This window comes from Motacilla alba, chromosome 2 (genome assembly GCF_015832195.1).
Source record: "Motacilla alba alba isolate MOTALB_02 chromosome 2, Motacilla_alba_V1.0_pri, whole genome shotgun sequence".
Lineage (NCBI taxonomy): Eukaryota > Metazoa > Chordata > Aves > Passeriformes > Motacillidae > Motacilla > Motacilla alba.
This window is the reverse complement of record NC_052017.1, coordinates 99,332,651-99,348,305: the sequence shown is the minus strand read 5'-3', so window position 1 is coordinate 99,348,305 and position 15,655 is coordinate 99,332,651. Positions and strand designations below refer to the sequence as shown.

Genomic DNA, 15,655 nt, shown 5'->3' with positions numbered 1-15,655 from the left:
GAGTTTAAAGCTGGAGGTTCTAAATAAGTTTTAACCTATAGAGCATGCAGCCAGTAACAAACCAGGGAAGCTGATGCTGAACTTGACTGAGGAAAAAGGGATGCTCAGGAGAGAAGAGAGAACAATGTAAGAGTTGTGATAATAATGTTCTCTCCACTTCTGGTTTAAAAATTAAACCAAATCCATTAAAAACCTCTCCAAAAGGCTGACAGCATTTCTCTCCCAATGATGGAGGAGGGATGGAGATTTCCCAAAGCCTGTATTACATGCAGGACAGATGTGCTGCCTCAGGTACAGCCCACCAGCGTTGGAAGAAGCGGCACAGTGGTAACAGAGGGAGTTGACTGCAGATGATGACAAGGAGTTAATCACATCACTGGGGTTACACAAGCAGTTTTTATTGCTATTCTAAAGGTACTTCAACAGGTTTTCATCCCTTCATGCAGCCCAGCCAGTGTTCAGCTGTTATGCAATCATTTTTGTTAACAATTCTTTGCCAAAAGAAACATCTGACTGATCTTACAAAACTATAAAAGCATGAAAAAGAGAAAAACAGAACCTTTAAATCAGCTTCCCCATGAATAATTAACACAGACAACGGTTATAACGGAAAGACATTTTATTTTTACCAGGTAACACCCCTCCCTGTAGAAAGGAAGTAATGGAGAAAGGGAAAAAATACCCCAACAACCCCTCAAAACACTACTGTCACCATGAACACTTGAAAGGTCAGGTCTGAGAGCTGCAGCAAAAGCCTGCTCACATCTTCCATCAACGCCATGAGGCAGAGCTGGTTTTGCATTCCCCACAACCAGGTTCACATACAAAACAAGACTGGTGCTGCCAGAGGCATTTTTAGCTCCTTGGGTCTCCTATGATATATTTTAACAGACCTTGGGCATACTAATAAAGCTAAAAAAAAAAACAAAGAAAATAATTTTAAAATTCGTGGAAGGGAGTTCACTGTGCTAGTGCCACGTTCTTTTCAGCAGTAACTCGCTCTAAGATGTGCAAACTGTATTAGGGGACTGAAAGCATTAACTCTAATAAAAGATAACAGCCAACACACATATAAATAAGACTCGTTTCCTTTTTAAAACATAATGGGAAATTCAATTCCCATTGCATGATTGATGGAGACTTCCTAAATATTAATAAATATATTACAGATATTTACAAGCTTCTGATTTCCCCCTCTGACGCTGACGCGAAGTTCAGCCCGTAACTAGGACATGCTGGGCAGCACCACGGGGTGCTGGGCCAATGGCTGCAGTGGATTTGGGATGCTGGTGCAGGCAGGGAGGAGATGGAAAGCTAAAAATAGCCCCCTCTGCAGAGCCAGGCAAGCAGCGAGCTGAGCTCCTTCAGGCTTCCCGCGAGGAACCAACCCGCTGCCTCTCCGCTTGCGGAATGAAATGCCGGGATGATGCGGAGCGACTGTGCCAGGGAGGCAGGGATGGAGCCAAGGGGAGAGGCAGCCCTCCACACCGTGTCTTCTGGAGCCTGCCACAGCACGTGGCAGCAGCTTGGAGGTTTTTTTCCAGGGAAAAAGGGAGGTTATCCAGGCCCTGGCCCATGGCAGCTCTGTGTGAGCAGCAGGGAGCCATCTGTACAACCACTGCCTTGTTTTTCAGTGTTTGTGCCCTGCTCAGCACAGCAGAGCCTGCCCTGAGCCAAGGACTTGTGGGACTTGTGGGAAGGCACAGGCTGGATCACAAAGCTCTGCATTGCCCCAGAGCCATCCCCGGACACTGCCAGAGTGGAGCAGGGCACAGGCATGAAAGACTTGTTTGCCTTCACATGCTCAGGAGCTACCTTATCCTGCCTGCTCTACAACATCGCAAATTCCTCTCCAAGAGGAAAATAAATGTGCTGGATGCCCTGCACCTCGGTGGCTTGGGGACACCCAAGAGAAGCAGACTGTGAGCAGAGGACTGCGCAACTGAAACATGGCCGGGGTATCTCCATGAAAAAATCCTGACAACAACAGGGCAGATGCAAAGTGAGATTTCCTGCATTTGTTTCTGTCTGGTTCCCCTGGTGCACTGCGCAGCAAACGCACGGCCTGGTTTTGGCACAGAAACAAGAAAAAGTGCTGATGTGACTGAGATCAGGCGACACTTCCAGCAACAGCAGAACCTTTCCCACCAGCCAGCCTGTGCTGCTCCTGCTCCCCTGCAATCCTACATCCCCACCATTCCAGGTGCCTTAACATGCAAGACACTTTTCCAGAGGTACCATGAGGAGAGGGCTGTGACACCTGACCTTAAATGGGACAGCAAGGAGGGAGAGTTAGCACTGAGCCCTGCTTTTCCTGTTTGCATTGGTTCAGAAAAAATTAGAAACTATTTCAAGAAGCCCTATGCATGTGAAAATTCTCCTTTTCCAAGGGGGCTTTCAAGAAAAAAATAAGGATGGCTGACTCCCTGGGAAGGTTTACAGAGACTTTTGCATGTGCTTTTCAAATCAGCCTAAAAGAGACGATATGGATGGCTGCTCCAAACGCTGCCAAACGGGAGCCAAGCAGCCCTGGTGCCTCCCAGCCTGGGCACTGTGCCTTGCCAGGGCCAGAGGGGCAGTCTGTCTCTTGGGCTTTTTGGACAGAGGAAGCTGTTTTGTTTAATATACCTTTAAAATTATGTTATGGAAGTCCAGTCCCAGCTACTTTGGAGCAGTTCTGAGGTATCTCTCATTAACTCGAAGAATAGAAATGTTAATAAATAGATCTGAAACTTTTCTGCTATGTCATTCTATAATACACTGCTATATAGATATTAAATATGTCTCAGGGTATTAAAAAATTTATGAAAAAAGTTACAGTAGTTTATTTCAAGTATTAATAACTTGGCTATGTTAGCTTATTTTTAAATACCAAAAAGATCTGGCCCCAAATTATTGACTACACTCTGGCTATGACTGAATTAAAAAAAAAAAGTATTTTGAATATAAAAAAAAAGTGCAAAAAAGCATGAGATGTCAGTTAATGTTGTAAAATTGTTGGAACTTCGAAACAATTAGTCTAGCACTCCCTTGTGAGTGAATTAAAAAGGGGGAAAGAATGAAAAAAAGATTAAAGAGAAAAAAGAGATCGCTCCCAATCTGAGGGAGCACTGTCCCAAATTTCAGCCGAACACGAATTTTTACAGCCAAGTCATAAACCCCAGAAAAAATGGGGTTACTAGTGGATATGCTGTCAGACAGAACTATAGCAGTATCTGTGTGCTCCATTATAATACAAATTTACACCTTACTCACTGCTTTCTCTGAGTAACCACGAGAACAATTTTACAGGTATTCAGTTAAAATTAGAAGCCTCCCTTATTTCCCGTCCTCCCCATAAACTGTACAACTTTGTCTACTACTAAAATTCACTGCTACTGGTAGTCATTATCATACATTCAAGATAGAAAGTAAACTACTAAAACCTGCTCAGGAGTCACTCAGAAGGACACTAAGGCTTAAGAAGTACAGCAGCTCAGGGGTATGACCGACCACCCGGGCGAAGAGCTTTGTCACCTGCTTTGCCCCAGGACACTGACACTGCAGAGCCCCGTGCTGAACCCTGATCTCAGAGCAACCAAAATGGGTCAAAGGAAGATGGATTTGACTGGAGCTGCTCACGCTAGGTGCCTGCTGTGCGACGCAGCCCTTGGCTGCCTCAACAAGGGCATGAGCATTCTGAGGGTGGGAATGCAGCAGGACCTCCTGTTTGCTAGTGTGCTAATGCTGACACTGATCTGGTTCTCCACCAGACACCTGCTCTCAGCTCATCTCCTGAAAAATGATTCAAAGCACGGTTAAAAAAAGACTGAAAGCGAGAAAAGGCTTTCTCATTTCAACGCACACGTACAAAAGAGGCAACAATTTCAAACTATTGATTTTCTCCCAGTGCGAGCAGCTGCCCTGTCGCGCATCGCCCTGCACAGATCCAAACACAGCGCTCTGTGTCTCTGGGAGCTGCTGGAGCAGGAAATCCTGTGACCCAATGCAAACCCAAGCCAGTCAAGTGGAACGAAGTAGCGGGGTGACAATCCGGGTCCAGTGACCTCGCTGATGGATGATGAGCTCATGGAGATGAAGCAAAGCAGAAGGCACACGGCTCAGATCTCATTGATCGTCCTTTCCGAGGGGCAGTACTCCGAGGTTCCTGGTGAGGACATGTAGAAGGACTGCGTTTTCCTTTTCAACCTGGCTCGCTTGTTGGCCAGGGACAGGCTGCGCCGGCTCGAGTTGATGATTTCTGAGATGAACTTCTTGCAGTCCACGCAAACCTCCATTGTGCTCCAGTCCTCCATTAATTCTTTGGGAAACTCTTCTTGTGACTTATCCACAGACTTGGACCTTGAGGTCAACCTGAAAGGCAAAAGAGCAGGATCTGTCATGTTATTTGTTAGCTTGGCTGTAGGCCCCAGAAAAAATCACATCAGAAAGGTCTGGATTTAAATTTTCCTTCCTCCGTCCCAAATTACACCAAACACCGGAGAGGACAGCTTCTGCCTGGATTGGCTAAATTGCAGGGTCACTGATTGAGGGCATGTGTAACATTTACATCCTGGCAAAAACAACCTTCCTAGTAACTAAAAATAGCTGATGTTTTTGGCTAATCTACACAGCACCATAGCAGTGGTGATCTATGCAGAGGGTTTATACAGCAGATTCCCTCAAAAAGGAGCATTTCTTTTATATTTAATTTCTTGGATTATCTTTGACAACCATCTCTGTATAAGATATAAAACCAACTGATACCTTCATGATATTAAAGTGAAAAAAAATGAAAACTGGAGTAAGAAAAATTATGGGAAAAGAAGATAAATCTGTGCACTAGACAGACATCATTGAATTCTCATTCAGTGGGTGATTTCAGCCTGTAAGATTTATCTCCAAGGAGTCCATTAACACTAGAAAAAGACATGTTAAGGATATTTTCTCAGAGGTAGGTCCTACAGCAATACAGTTGTCCCAGACTCTCATTATTTTTCAGCTGTAATGTGAAAAAGGCTGAATACACTGTTAGGACACTGTAAGGCTTCAGGAAAGTTACTACAGGCATTAAAAACATGACCAACTACAAAACAGGTGAGCAGCACCTTCATGATTGATAACCCAGCATGAAACATTTGGGGAACATCTGCAACACACACAAGTGAGGCTGGGTTGTCTCTCACCTGCTCCGCAGGGAATGGTGGTGACTGGTAGAGGGTTTCTCTGGCCTCATGAAGCTTTCTCCCCTTTGCAAGGTTGAAGGTCCCAGGGAGAAGATGGGGAGGGTGGAGTATGGCTTCGATGGCAGCCTCATCTGTTGGGAACAGCACAAGGCAGTGCAGCATCATTACAAAGGTTGCAGCTTTTTAGAAAGGCTTGAGACATAAGTTTCCTTACTTACTTTTTTGCAACACTGGGAGCATACAGGCCTGTGTAAAAAAGCAAGAGCATGAATCAATCCATTGGGAAAAATTATGTTTAAATCAAGAATAAGGGATTTGTGGAGATAGAGACCCACCCCCCTCCATCCTCCCCTTAAACAAACATTTTTATTTTTAAAGCTTCTTCAACATAGTAACTTCAATCAGAACATGGAGCCAGAAGCAAGGAGAAATGTTGAACAACAATGGCACCTAAATCAAAAAATAGGGGAAAAAAAAGAAAAATAATTCTTTTCCTCTAAAGAATCCTCTTTTGGTAAGTGAGACCAAAACTCAGTGATTACATAGATCTCCTGACTTATTGTCTCACTGTTAACATAAAATTTATCATTCTGCCTGCAAATATTCCTTCTTGCATTTCCCCCGCCTCAATACTCAAAAAATTGCCCAAAAAATAAATTGTTTTCCCCAAACACAGAAGTTGTAGAACTGTTGAGTGGGGAGCCTGAGTAAATTCCATCTTGCTTTCTCATAAGCATAAAAAAAAGATTGTTTCTCACTTTTAGTCAAGAGTTTCAGTCCAAGGAAGCAATTAAGTCACTTACAAATGAAATGTTTCTGCAAACTTCTTTTTTAACACAGAATGTCACAGAAATAAACCAAACCAAAACCAACAGAATGCAGCAGAAATTTTTGAGGGTTTCTAATGTATAAATCAATTATTTTCCCTATGAAATTGTACTCACTTATTAACAGATATAAAATATTTACCTCTTGCAGAACTGACAAGTGTAAGACCAGGTAAAGAAAGAAAACCTTCTTGTTCGACAGCAAAAGCAGAGCTAGAGGAAGAAGAACAGGGAATTCACAGTGTTAAGCAAAGTCCCATACAGTGATGACTTCACTGACCAGTTGCTGTTGGCAAGGTCACAGTGGCAGGGCTACATCCAGTTCTGGGGTCTGCACTTCTAAGATGATATTGAGAACAAGGTCCAGAAGTGTATCTTCATATATTTAGAATTAAGCCTTTAATTGTTTTGCCTAAATTAAATACTTGCTCATTAACTAGATAACTTTGGTTAGAAATAAAAGCAAACAATTTTAATAGCGGGGTAAATTAATTAAATCCTCAACCTACTTTGAGATTTGAGAAAAGCTCATTACTAAGCTTTATATGTCATGACAACAGGCAACAGCTGAATCTAATGAATGACATTATAAGATTATTGTTCCTCTGCCTTAAATGTATTAAACCTCTAAAACAAATTTGCACACTAGACACAGGGAGGCCTGTAGATAAAATACACAGTGAAGTCAAAATAGGCTTTCTGGAGGTGTCTAAGAAGCACAAATTAAAAGTGGGAGAAAAGAATGCTGCTTCTACTGGGAAGTACCAATCTCCAATCTGCAGTTTACAGGAAAATGCGTTAGTGAAGGGGTCTCTAAAATTAAACCTCCTTCTGGCTGCATCACTTCTCTGAAGGCTTTAATTGCCTCTGTGCTTGATAGTAAGGGTTCATATATGAAGAACTTGTAGTTTTCTGCTGCTACCTCTAATTCCATTTTCTGGAACAGAAAAGGTAAACAAACCTGCAGAAGGCATGGGGACAGAAATCACCTCAGTCAGTGAAGTTCAAACCAGACTCATACAGATACACTCTGATAACTGCAAACACTACTGCATTTTTACAGGCAATCTGAACAAACAAGATGTTTCCATTAAAAGTTTTGATGTTTCTGGACATAATTCGAGGAAGCTGACCCATGTATCACACATTTAGGGGGATGTCTGGTGGATAACTCTTCTTTCTCTCCAATAGAGGGTAAGAAACAAATGTGTAAATAGGAGGCTTGTTGTGCAACTGGCCTCCCTCAGTAACCCTTCAGAGCCTCCCCAGACTCAGCCCTACCTTTCCTTTCTTGAGAGCAGTGTAGACATCTTTATATTGCTGGTACTTCTCCAGCTCTGCCTTCACGAGCACCTGACGGATGTGCATGACCTCCTCCACTGTCAGAGCCAGACATTCCACGGGGTAACAGAACTCCTCCTGGAAGCCAAAACCCCCATATTATTGCAAAGACAAACAGCTTCTTCCAGAGTCCAACCTAGACAACCAGCCACCTGATTAGTAACTCCAGAAACAGGGGGTTTCTCCCATCAAACTGGAATAGCGCTGGCTCATTCATGGGCATCACATGAGTGCCAAACCATTGGAAGCTGCATAAGTGTGATGCAAATGATCTTATGTTCAGCCTTCACAACAATGACAGTTTTCTTCATCTTTCCTCCTCAAATCACTTGACCCTTCTTCCCTCCATTTGTCTTTTATTGTGAATATTTGTTTCAAGCCAATCAACATTCAGATTTATAATTTGAAAGGGAAAGTGCAATATGGTAGATGGCATTATTTTATGTATACTGTTTGAGGCATACATCAAATAATTTCTCTCAAAATTTGTGATGCCCAGAGTGGCCAAGGAAAGTTGTTAGTAGCCCATTCTAGCAAAAATTTTTATTCAGTGGTACCACATCTTGGTGCTCACATGATCAGAATCACACCAAGACTACAAAAAGTTACATCAGCTCAGGCAGAAGAGTTCTCCTTTCTGCCCCAGAAAGTAACAGCAGCAATTTAAGAATAATGCTCCAGTATCAAGCAGGTGAACTGGTCACCCAGTGTTGCATTATAAACGGTAGAGACTCAAATAGAGAATTAACGGCACAACTTTCCACTTAAAAATTTTTGTATTTGTTCTGTGTTGCAGCATTTAGAAGAATATTGAGTGCAGAACTCCTGAATTTGGTACCAGGGAATAAAAAGCACCAACCCAATTTGTAATTCAGCCCAGTAGTTGATTATACATTTCCAAAAGAAAGACAGAAACCTTTGTGGGAACTCCCATTGCTTAATGCTTAGTGAACCTTTTCAGTCAGCCCAGAGGGGCTACTGTGCAGTAATGACAATGACAGGCAATGCTCTCTGAATAAACGAAGGAAATTTCTCCTGCGTACACAAAGACGTGGCTGACAGTTTGGAGATCTCGTTTACAAATTGAAGTGATGAATCGGATTAGTACGGAAATGCTCCATTTCCATGTACCCAGAGTTCTGTCTTTCCATCAGATTAAAAAGAAAATCCTTCTACATTGCAGACCTGGCAAACATTAGCATTTAGGAACCACCACATTTTTAAAAACTGTTGTCTTACCTATCTAGAAAGGGAACACAAAGAAACTTCACTCTGTTTAGGGTACCCCACAAAAGACTAGAATTGAGTTAACTTTGTTAGATTTGCCAGCTAAACCTTTGGGATATGGAAAACTAGTTTTCTGGAAAAAACAAACTATATCAAAAGCAGCTGCAGTTTGCTCTGAGGTGTAAAACTGTACGGCCAAAACAAAGTATCTTCTGTTCCTTAGGAACAACTTTACAGCTAACCAGCAGCTCTCAGCATCTCCTTCTGGGTTCTTCCCATAGCAACTGCCTTGCTGTGGGGAAGGCACGGCTGAAGGCTGGGGTGGCACGGGAGAGGAAGTAGGTGGGAAAGCGGGATGCACACAATGCCAGCAAACCCCCGAGTCTGCATCGTGGGAGACACGGAAACTATCCAAGGTGAATGAGGCTGGCTGAATGCTTGCAATCAACCAGAGCTTTAAGTCCTTTAGAAAGACATTTCTTACTTGAAGCTCTTCCTTCCCCCTCATGAACGCCCATTCCTTTAATTTACAGAACGATGACGTCGGGGAATATTGCTCCTTTGAAGAGATCTGCGGATCTGCTATAGGTGTAGAGCACGTACTAGGGGAATAGTGTGGGCCTGTTGTCGTACCAATCGAAAATGAATACCATTAAAATAGAAACAGCCAGCAGGCAGCAGGGGAAACATAGAAAATATTCACATGTTTAAATGCTAATGTTTTAATTCCAGTGGTTACACAAGGACAACAAAATGTTAATGCAACATTAAATGAAAGATAAATAATCCGTTTTCAGAAAACTGCTTGGGGTTTTTTTTCCCTTTTCAGAATGTAAATAAGTACACAAGAAAATACTTTTTTTTCTACACTACCTCTAAGGCATTGAAATTAATGAAATTTTGCTAAGCACTGGCTAAACTTCATTGAACAATGATGCTTTGGAGTTACTGCTCAAACTTCCAAACCTGTACCCAAATTTGGCAGCTCTAAGTGAGAGTACTCTCTGCAACACTCGCATGTGATAGAACATGGTAAAGACAAAATGTGGTTTGAATGGTCTTGATTTTCCAGAATTACACTCAATAGTCTTTTTAATATTAAACACAAGCCAATATGCTTATTTTTAAAGGGGAAAAAATATTATTTGCAAATACTATTTTGAACTTGAAGTGTCCGTGATCCTCTTGGGGACTGTCTTAACTCTGACTATGCAATCATTTTATAAACACTGTATGTTAAAGTGTCTATGTATAATTTTTTTATGCAGGAAAAGCAGGTAGTAAGAATTGCATACCCATAATGTGCTTTGTAGGTTATTCTCAGTGTACACACACCTAATAGGTTCTTATGACTAACACATTTTTACTCTAATGCATTCCTTCTTCTCATTAAAGGATGTCACTAGACATTCAAATGAGTTGCATTAGTAAATTGCAAAATGACTGAGCGCCAGAGTGGCCTCTAAATTCTGCAATTCACAATTAGTCAGGCACTCCAAACTCTTGCTCCTTTTGCAGACTAAAAGTTTCCAAAAGGTCAGCTGTGTATCTCCCTACAAGAGGTTTTACCCTTCCCCTTATTGGCTGGGACAACAAAACAAAGGAAAAAGTAAATAATTCATGTTCAGTTAACATAGGGGTAAATGAATTACTTTTTATTTCCAGTGGATTTGCCTTCCCTGATAGATGGTTCTGAGCTATTCTGCAAGTTCTGATACATAAGTGTGCTGAGGACCAAAACAATATATGGGTTTTCAAGTAAAGCAGATTGCAAATGCCCTCCCATTCTACGTAGTGTACCTTGGGAGAAACATAAAACCTTATTCTTTTCAACACAGTCCAAGGATCACAATAGTTTTGCTGGATTTTTGCTGCAGGATCTTCATGTGTTGTAATATTTAAGGTCTGTCCCATTGATAATCTGGTGATGTTGCATTTTTAGTTTGCTGTCCTTTCAGAACTGATTTCTTTTCCCCGTGAGGTGATTGAAGACACACAAATATCCTACACACATTGAAATCAAAGTCAATCAGGTGCAATGTCCCAGCCTAAGCTGTAATTCTTGCCACAGCTGAGGAAGTGCTCCCCTAGGAGGGAACATGCTGGTGAAGGTGATTTCCAAAGCCAGCAAAAAGAGGCAAACCTTTGCGGGTTTCCACCTGCTGGCAAAAGCTCTCTCACAGAGATAGTACATAGCCCCTGCCACCCCACACATGGCTGCTTCAACGGGATGAGAGCTGAGCAGAGAAGCTGTTTGCATAGTTGAAAAAAGTGGTCTGAAAGTCATCCTTGGAAATAAACTGGTTATCCTAGGAACCTGAACAATAGATAGGAAGCAGAGAAGCGAATGCTGTGTATAAATGAAACCATTAGCTTTGGTCCTCTGGGTCATGAAAAAAAAAAAAATTAAAAAATCAAACAGACTGCAAAGGCACCCACAAGTAAATCTCGGGACACTGAATTGATCTCACAAATCAGCTCACTACAGCAACCACCAGGGCTGCCCCCCCCAATATCACTGAGCCACTCTGCCTTCCCATGTACCACTGGCATGGTGACATGTCAAAAGGAATGTGCTTGGCACTTTTCCAAGTTTGTTTCCCCTCCCCACCTACTCGGGCCTAACTACCTCTGTCTGATGAGATGCCAGTTCAAAAAACCATCGTTAGTATGCAAGACAGAGCAGTTTCCTGCTAATCCTGCTAAGAGACTGTAGCAAACCCCTGCCTGGTTTCACTGGCATTGACAGCTATTTGCTGACAAGGCCTCTTTCACCTTGGAGAGAAACCAGGGTCACAGGAGCTGGTGATAAGAAATGAAAACTCCATCAGTCCTGGAGGAAGGGATAAACAAGCGTGAGGTCCAATAAAAAATAAATAACACTCTGCACTTATTGAGACGCATTCACTCTGGGAATGGCAATTTCACAGGTGCAACATCTGGCGCAGCCACTGGAAGAGGTTGGCATCCCTCTGGGAAGGAGAGAGTTGCGGAAAGCCAAAGTGTGGAACTGGGCCAGTGCCAGCATAGCAGAACACATCTCCCAAAATGAAAAACAAGTGTTGAGGGAGGTGTCTGTTACACCCTAGAGGGCACTATTGCCAAGTTAAAGAATCAGCTCTCAAGGCATCAAATAAAATAGGTTCTTATTAACAGAACATCATTTCACTACCAGTTTCCTTCTTTTGCACTTCAAAGTCAAAACCAAGCTAGGTGACAGTTCTCTAGAGATTAAAAAAAAAAAAAAAAAGACCAAAAAAATTTTTAAAAATCTCCCTAAGCACAAAAGAAACTACTAAAACCCTTCCCATCTGTTCCCAAATTAGCCTGACATATCTAATGGCTTTTTCTCCCTTTTCCTTTAGTATTTTTCAGGGGGAATGGAAAAAATTGAATTAGTTTTTTCTGCAATGGTTTTATTTTTAATGTATTTTTCTAGGCATATGTCAATGAACAGACTGACAGAGTGAGAGCATGTATGTGGTCAAGAAGATCCTGGTAAGAACTTGGTTGACCTATTTAAAATAACAGCTTCATATAAGATTTTAAGTTGCATGATCTCCTGAAATACACAAGATTAATGTAGCACACTCAGATACACTAGAAGTGTGATGGAGCAAATGTCTAAGTATATCACAGCAGGCTTTCTACTGTCCCCCCTTTGAACTATTTGTGAATGACACTGGGCTTACCAGAAAATAAAGTCTGGGTTTCCACATACAGTGAATGCAGCAGGAGGTGACAGAAAAACCTATTTTATGTGACAGTGACTTCAAACACATGCTGAAGGAGCTCTCCAGTATGGGTCTGCTGCAATACATCCTGCTCCAAGTTCACTTTGGCAGGAGATGTCCACCTGGGCCGTGCATTTATCAACATGTTACTACCTGACCTGCACCTGGAATGAGAAACTACATCCTGCTTGGAAGGATGTAATAAAATCCAGCAGACCTCTGAAAAGGAAAAGCCCATTGTGGGAGTACTTGGAGGTATTTTCCCTAGAACTGATCAGCTTCATCATCCTACAGGTTTGGATCCTGGCTGTCATCTCTTGGGCCAACAAAAACGCTCTTTAAAGCCCTTTAATACCACTGCACTACAAGACAGGGCAAGTGAATATTCCCTTCTTTTCAAAACCCGGATGTGTTTATCGATTTCTCTATTCACCAGCACCTCATAGGGCACACTTTGAAACCCTGCTGGTAGGAAAAGAGACAAGGAACATACCCTGCATGAAATTACAATGCACTAATCAGTATGTCAGCATAAACGAACCAGGATTTCATACCCTTTGCTGTTTGTACTCTGCTGGAAAACAGTTCTCAATTAAAGCTAATTGATCAAATGCACTGTACTTTCTTTTCAAGAAGTAAAACAGGTTTTTGCCTCAGTAACTTCAACAAAGCAACCCAGACAAACCTTGATTTGGATTACTGAAAGAGCTTTTGTATGTATAAACAATACCAGGCAAGTTTTTAAGGTGGGAAGAAAAGAAATCATTCAATTTATCCAGTTATTAGCTGCAATACTTCCAACAACTAAAAAACTTCCCCCAAATCCCAAAATAGATCCACTGCTTTGGAATTGTCTCTATTCAAGTGGAATATCAGTAAGGTGAAGTTCATCTGTTTCGGTAACATTCTGAAACAAAAATCAAGACACGTGGTTTACCCGGAGTCCTAATCACAGTGCAAATGTTTTCTGAGGCACCTGTACCTGGGATTTTGGATAAATATATTAGAGAGACAAAGTTCAAATCTTGATTTCAAAACACCTTTAGTAGCCAAGAGCTGTTTCTGAATTGAGGAGTTTTCTTTGGGTCATGTTCTAATCACACTGAAGCCAAGTTTTAATTTTCATTATACTCTTAGCATTCCTCTTTTTCTCTCTCCTACCACCCACTCCACTTACAAGTGACCTGGAGCTCTGTTTTGAAGGGGGTAGGAACTGTCTCACATTGGTTGGTGTTTCCTTTTCAATGGAGTGTCGTCTCTGAGGCGGCTGCCGTCTCTCGGGCTGCGGCGTAGACGATATGGGCAAGAACTTTGGAGGCACTAAGGATTCAATCAGTACAAAAAAGTTAGTTCTTCTACGAGAGACTGCTGGGTAACATTGCTCAGTACTTAATCAATCCAGCCACTGATTTGCTAGAATTCCTGCTATTGGTGGCTGAGGTTATATATCCATACTGAGGTGTTTTCTCATTATTTCACCATCATACACAGAAAACACATGCACAGATTACACAGCTCGTTACAAAACCTTCCAAATGAAACTCAAACTCTTCAAACAAATTAAAAGTATTGTTACACAGTAAAACCTGCAATAACTGTGACTGAAAAAAAAGGACAGATCTTGCCCTTTTCCCAGTAAGTATTTTTGGGAAATACTGGTGATTGTTAAGCGTCTTTCAAACACTGCCACAGTGGCAGAGATGGAGGAATCTTTTAAACTGGTCTTAGGTTAGAATATGCTTCCATAGCAAAAAATTATTTTATAAGATGAGCATAGCTAAGCTATCCCCTCCATTCACTTGTGACTTCCTACAGTCCTACATAAACTTCAGGGCTGAAACCTGTGATAACCAAAGATATCCACCCAGAGTGGAGGCTAATGCCTTCCAGCTGTTTATCACACTTGACCCATTCTGCAGGGTTCAGCTTTAGAAGTTCATTGCATTAACAGCACTCAGCTTCAGCTTTCCATATAAGTGTGAGACAAAGTTCATAGCACAGAAGACAAGAGAGGTGAGTAAAAGCAGCCACTGGGCTCTCCCATAACTCACTCTTTCTGCTGCTGGTGCCTTCTTGCGAGGGGTCTTCCACTTGTGAGGGGGAGATGCTGCTGCTACTTCCTGATTGGTGCACCGATTCCTCCTGTGTGGCAAGAAGGAAAGAAACAGAAATCCTCAAGGACTGTTTTTAGTTCTTCTACTGATTTTTAGCACACAGAAAATACAAGCTATCAAAGATATTTCAGACCATTCAGTCACTCGGAGTCCTAGAAGTCTTGAGAAAAACATTGACTCTGCACAGTACTGAGCAAACAGAATTTCAGTGCTCCATTTTTTTAGAAAGTGAAATAAATGGTACATTATTTGAGTTCAGTGTGTTTAACTACTGCATGAAAGAACAAGATCTGGAGAGAGGTGCATGAACCCACTGTAAACTGTTAATTTTCCTTGTTGTATTTAAAGACTCCTAGGGATTTGCAGCTACAGCAGATATGTTAACGCAGCTTTATAGCTCACACTAACAAGGAATTAGCACTTAGATTTCTCTGGCCTCCAAAGGAAGGAGAGCCACTCACACAAGTGACTCAGGTGAAGAGAAATTAAACCAAATTTGACTGCACTTCCCCTAATTCCCAACCCTGGTGTGTTTTTCCTTTCTTCTGTATTTAAAAGAAATCTCATTCACTGTATCTGCATGCTTCTTCTCAACAGCCAAGGGCAACTCCTGTAAGATGAGAGAAAGTGAAATGGGCTTTGACTAAACACCTCTGAGCTATCTAAAGCTTTATGCCACCCAAATATTAAATCCTTTGCTGTCACCTAAAGCCTGCTGCTACCAGCCACCTGCTACCAGCAAAGAAAGAGATTGTCACAGAAGGCTCCCAAATGAAGAGTGCTGAAGGACTGAGCTTGAACACTCTTTACCTCTAATGTGAATGCTTTCAACCAAAAAGACTTAACATCATTTAGGCTATCAAGATTTACAAATCAAACAAGTGACCTGCCCTAAAATCCAGCAAATGGCTAAGCTTCTCTCTCACAGATTTCCTTAGCTGAAAATCTCTACTGGCTGAAAGACTGCCTTCTTTGGTAACAGCAAGTGGGAAAGCAAAGCTGGCAGGATCACCTCAATGAGCACCACGCATCACAGGACACAGGCCTCTACAAATTCCCATCAGGTGATCTGTCCTTTGGGCTTAGCCCAAGGGTAGGTGTTGTATTTGAGGACACTGTTCCCATCTATTTGCCACAGCACAGTACTCTGCAAGGGGTCTCAAACCAGCTCACATCCCAAAACAGTATATTCACTTTAACATTTCAGTTGGGACCCCACAAAACATTTGTGATGGGAAGCTTGTAAG

At 42.0% G+C, this 15,655-nt stretch overlaps 1 protein-coding gene across 1 annotated transcript in view; it reads right to left on the bottom strand.

Annotated features, from left to right (window-relative positions):
• Positions 1 to 377: 377 nt before the first annotated feature.
• The window catches only part of SPIRE1 (spire type actin nucleation factor 1), a 126,382-nt gene continuing 111,104 nt past the window's right edge, over positions 378 to 15,655 (bottom strand). The window contains 7 exon segments of the mRNA XM_038162034.1: positions 378 to 4,353; positions 5,166 to 5,296; positions 5,384 to 5,411; positions 6,135 to 6,205; positions 7,274 to 7,411; positions 13,472 to 13,614; positions 14,346 to 14,436. Of these exon segments, the coding sequence (XP_038017962.1) occupies positions 4,101 to 4,353; positions 5,166 to 5,296; positions 5,384 to 5,411; positions 6,135 to 6,205; positions 7,274 to 7,411; positions 13,472 to 13,614; positions 14,346 to 14,436 (855 nt within the window). The 3' untranslated portion in view covers positions 378 to 4,100.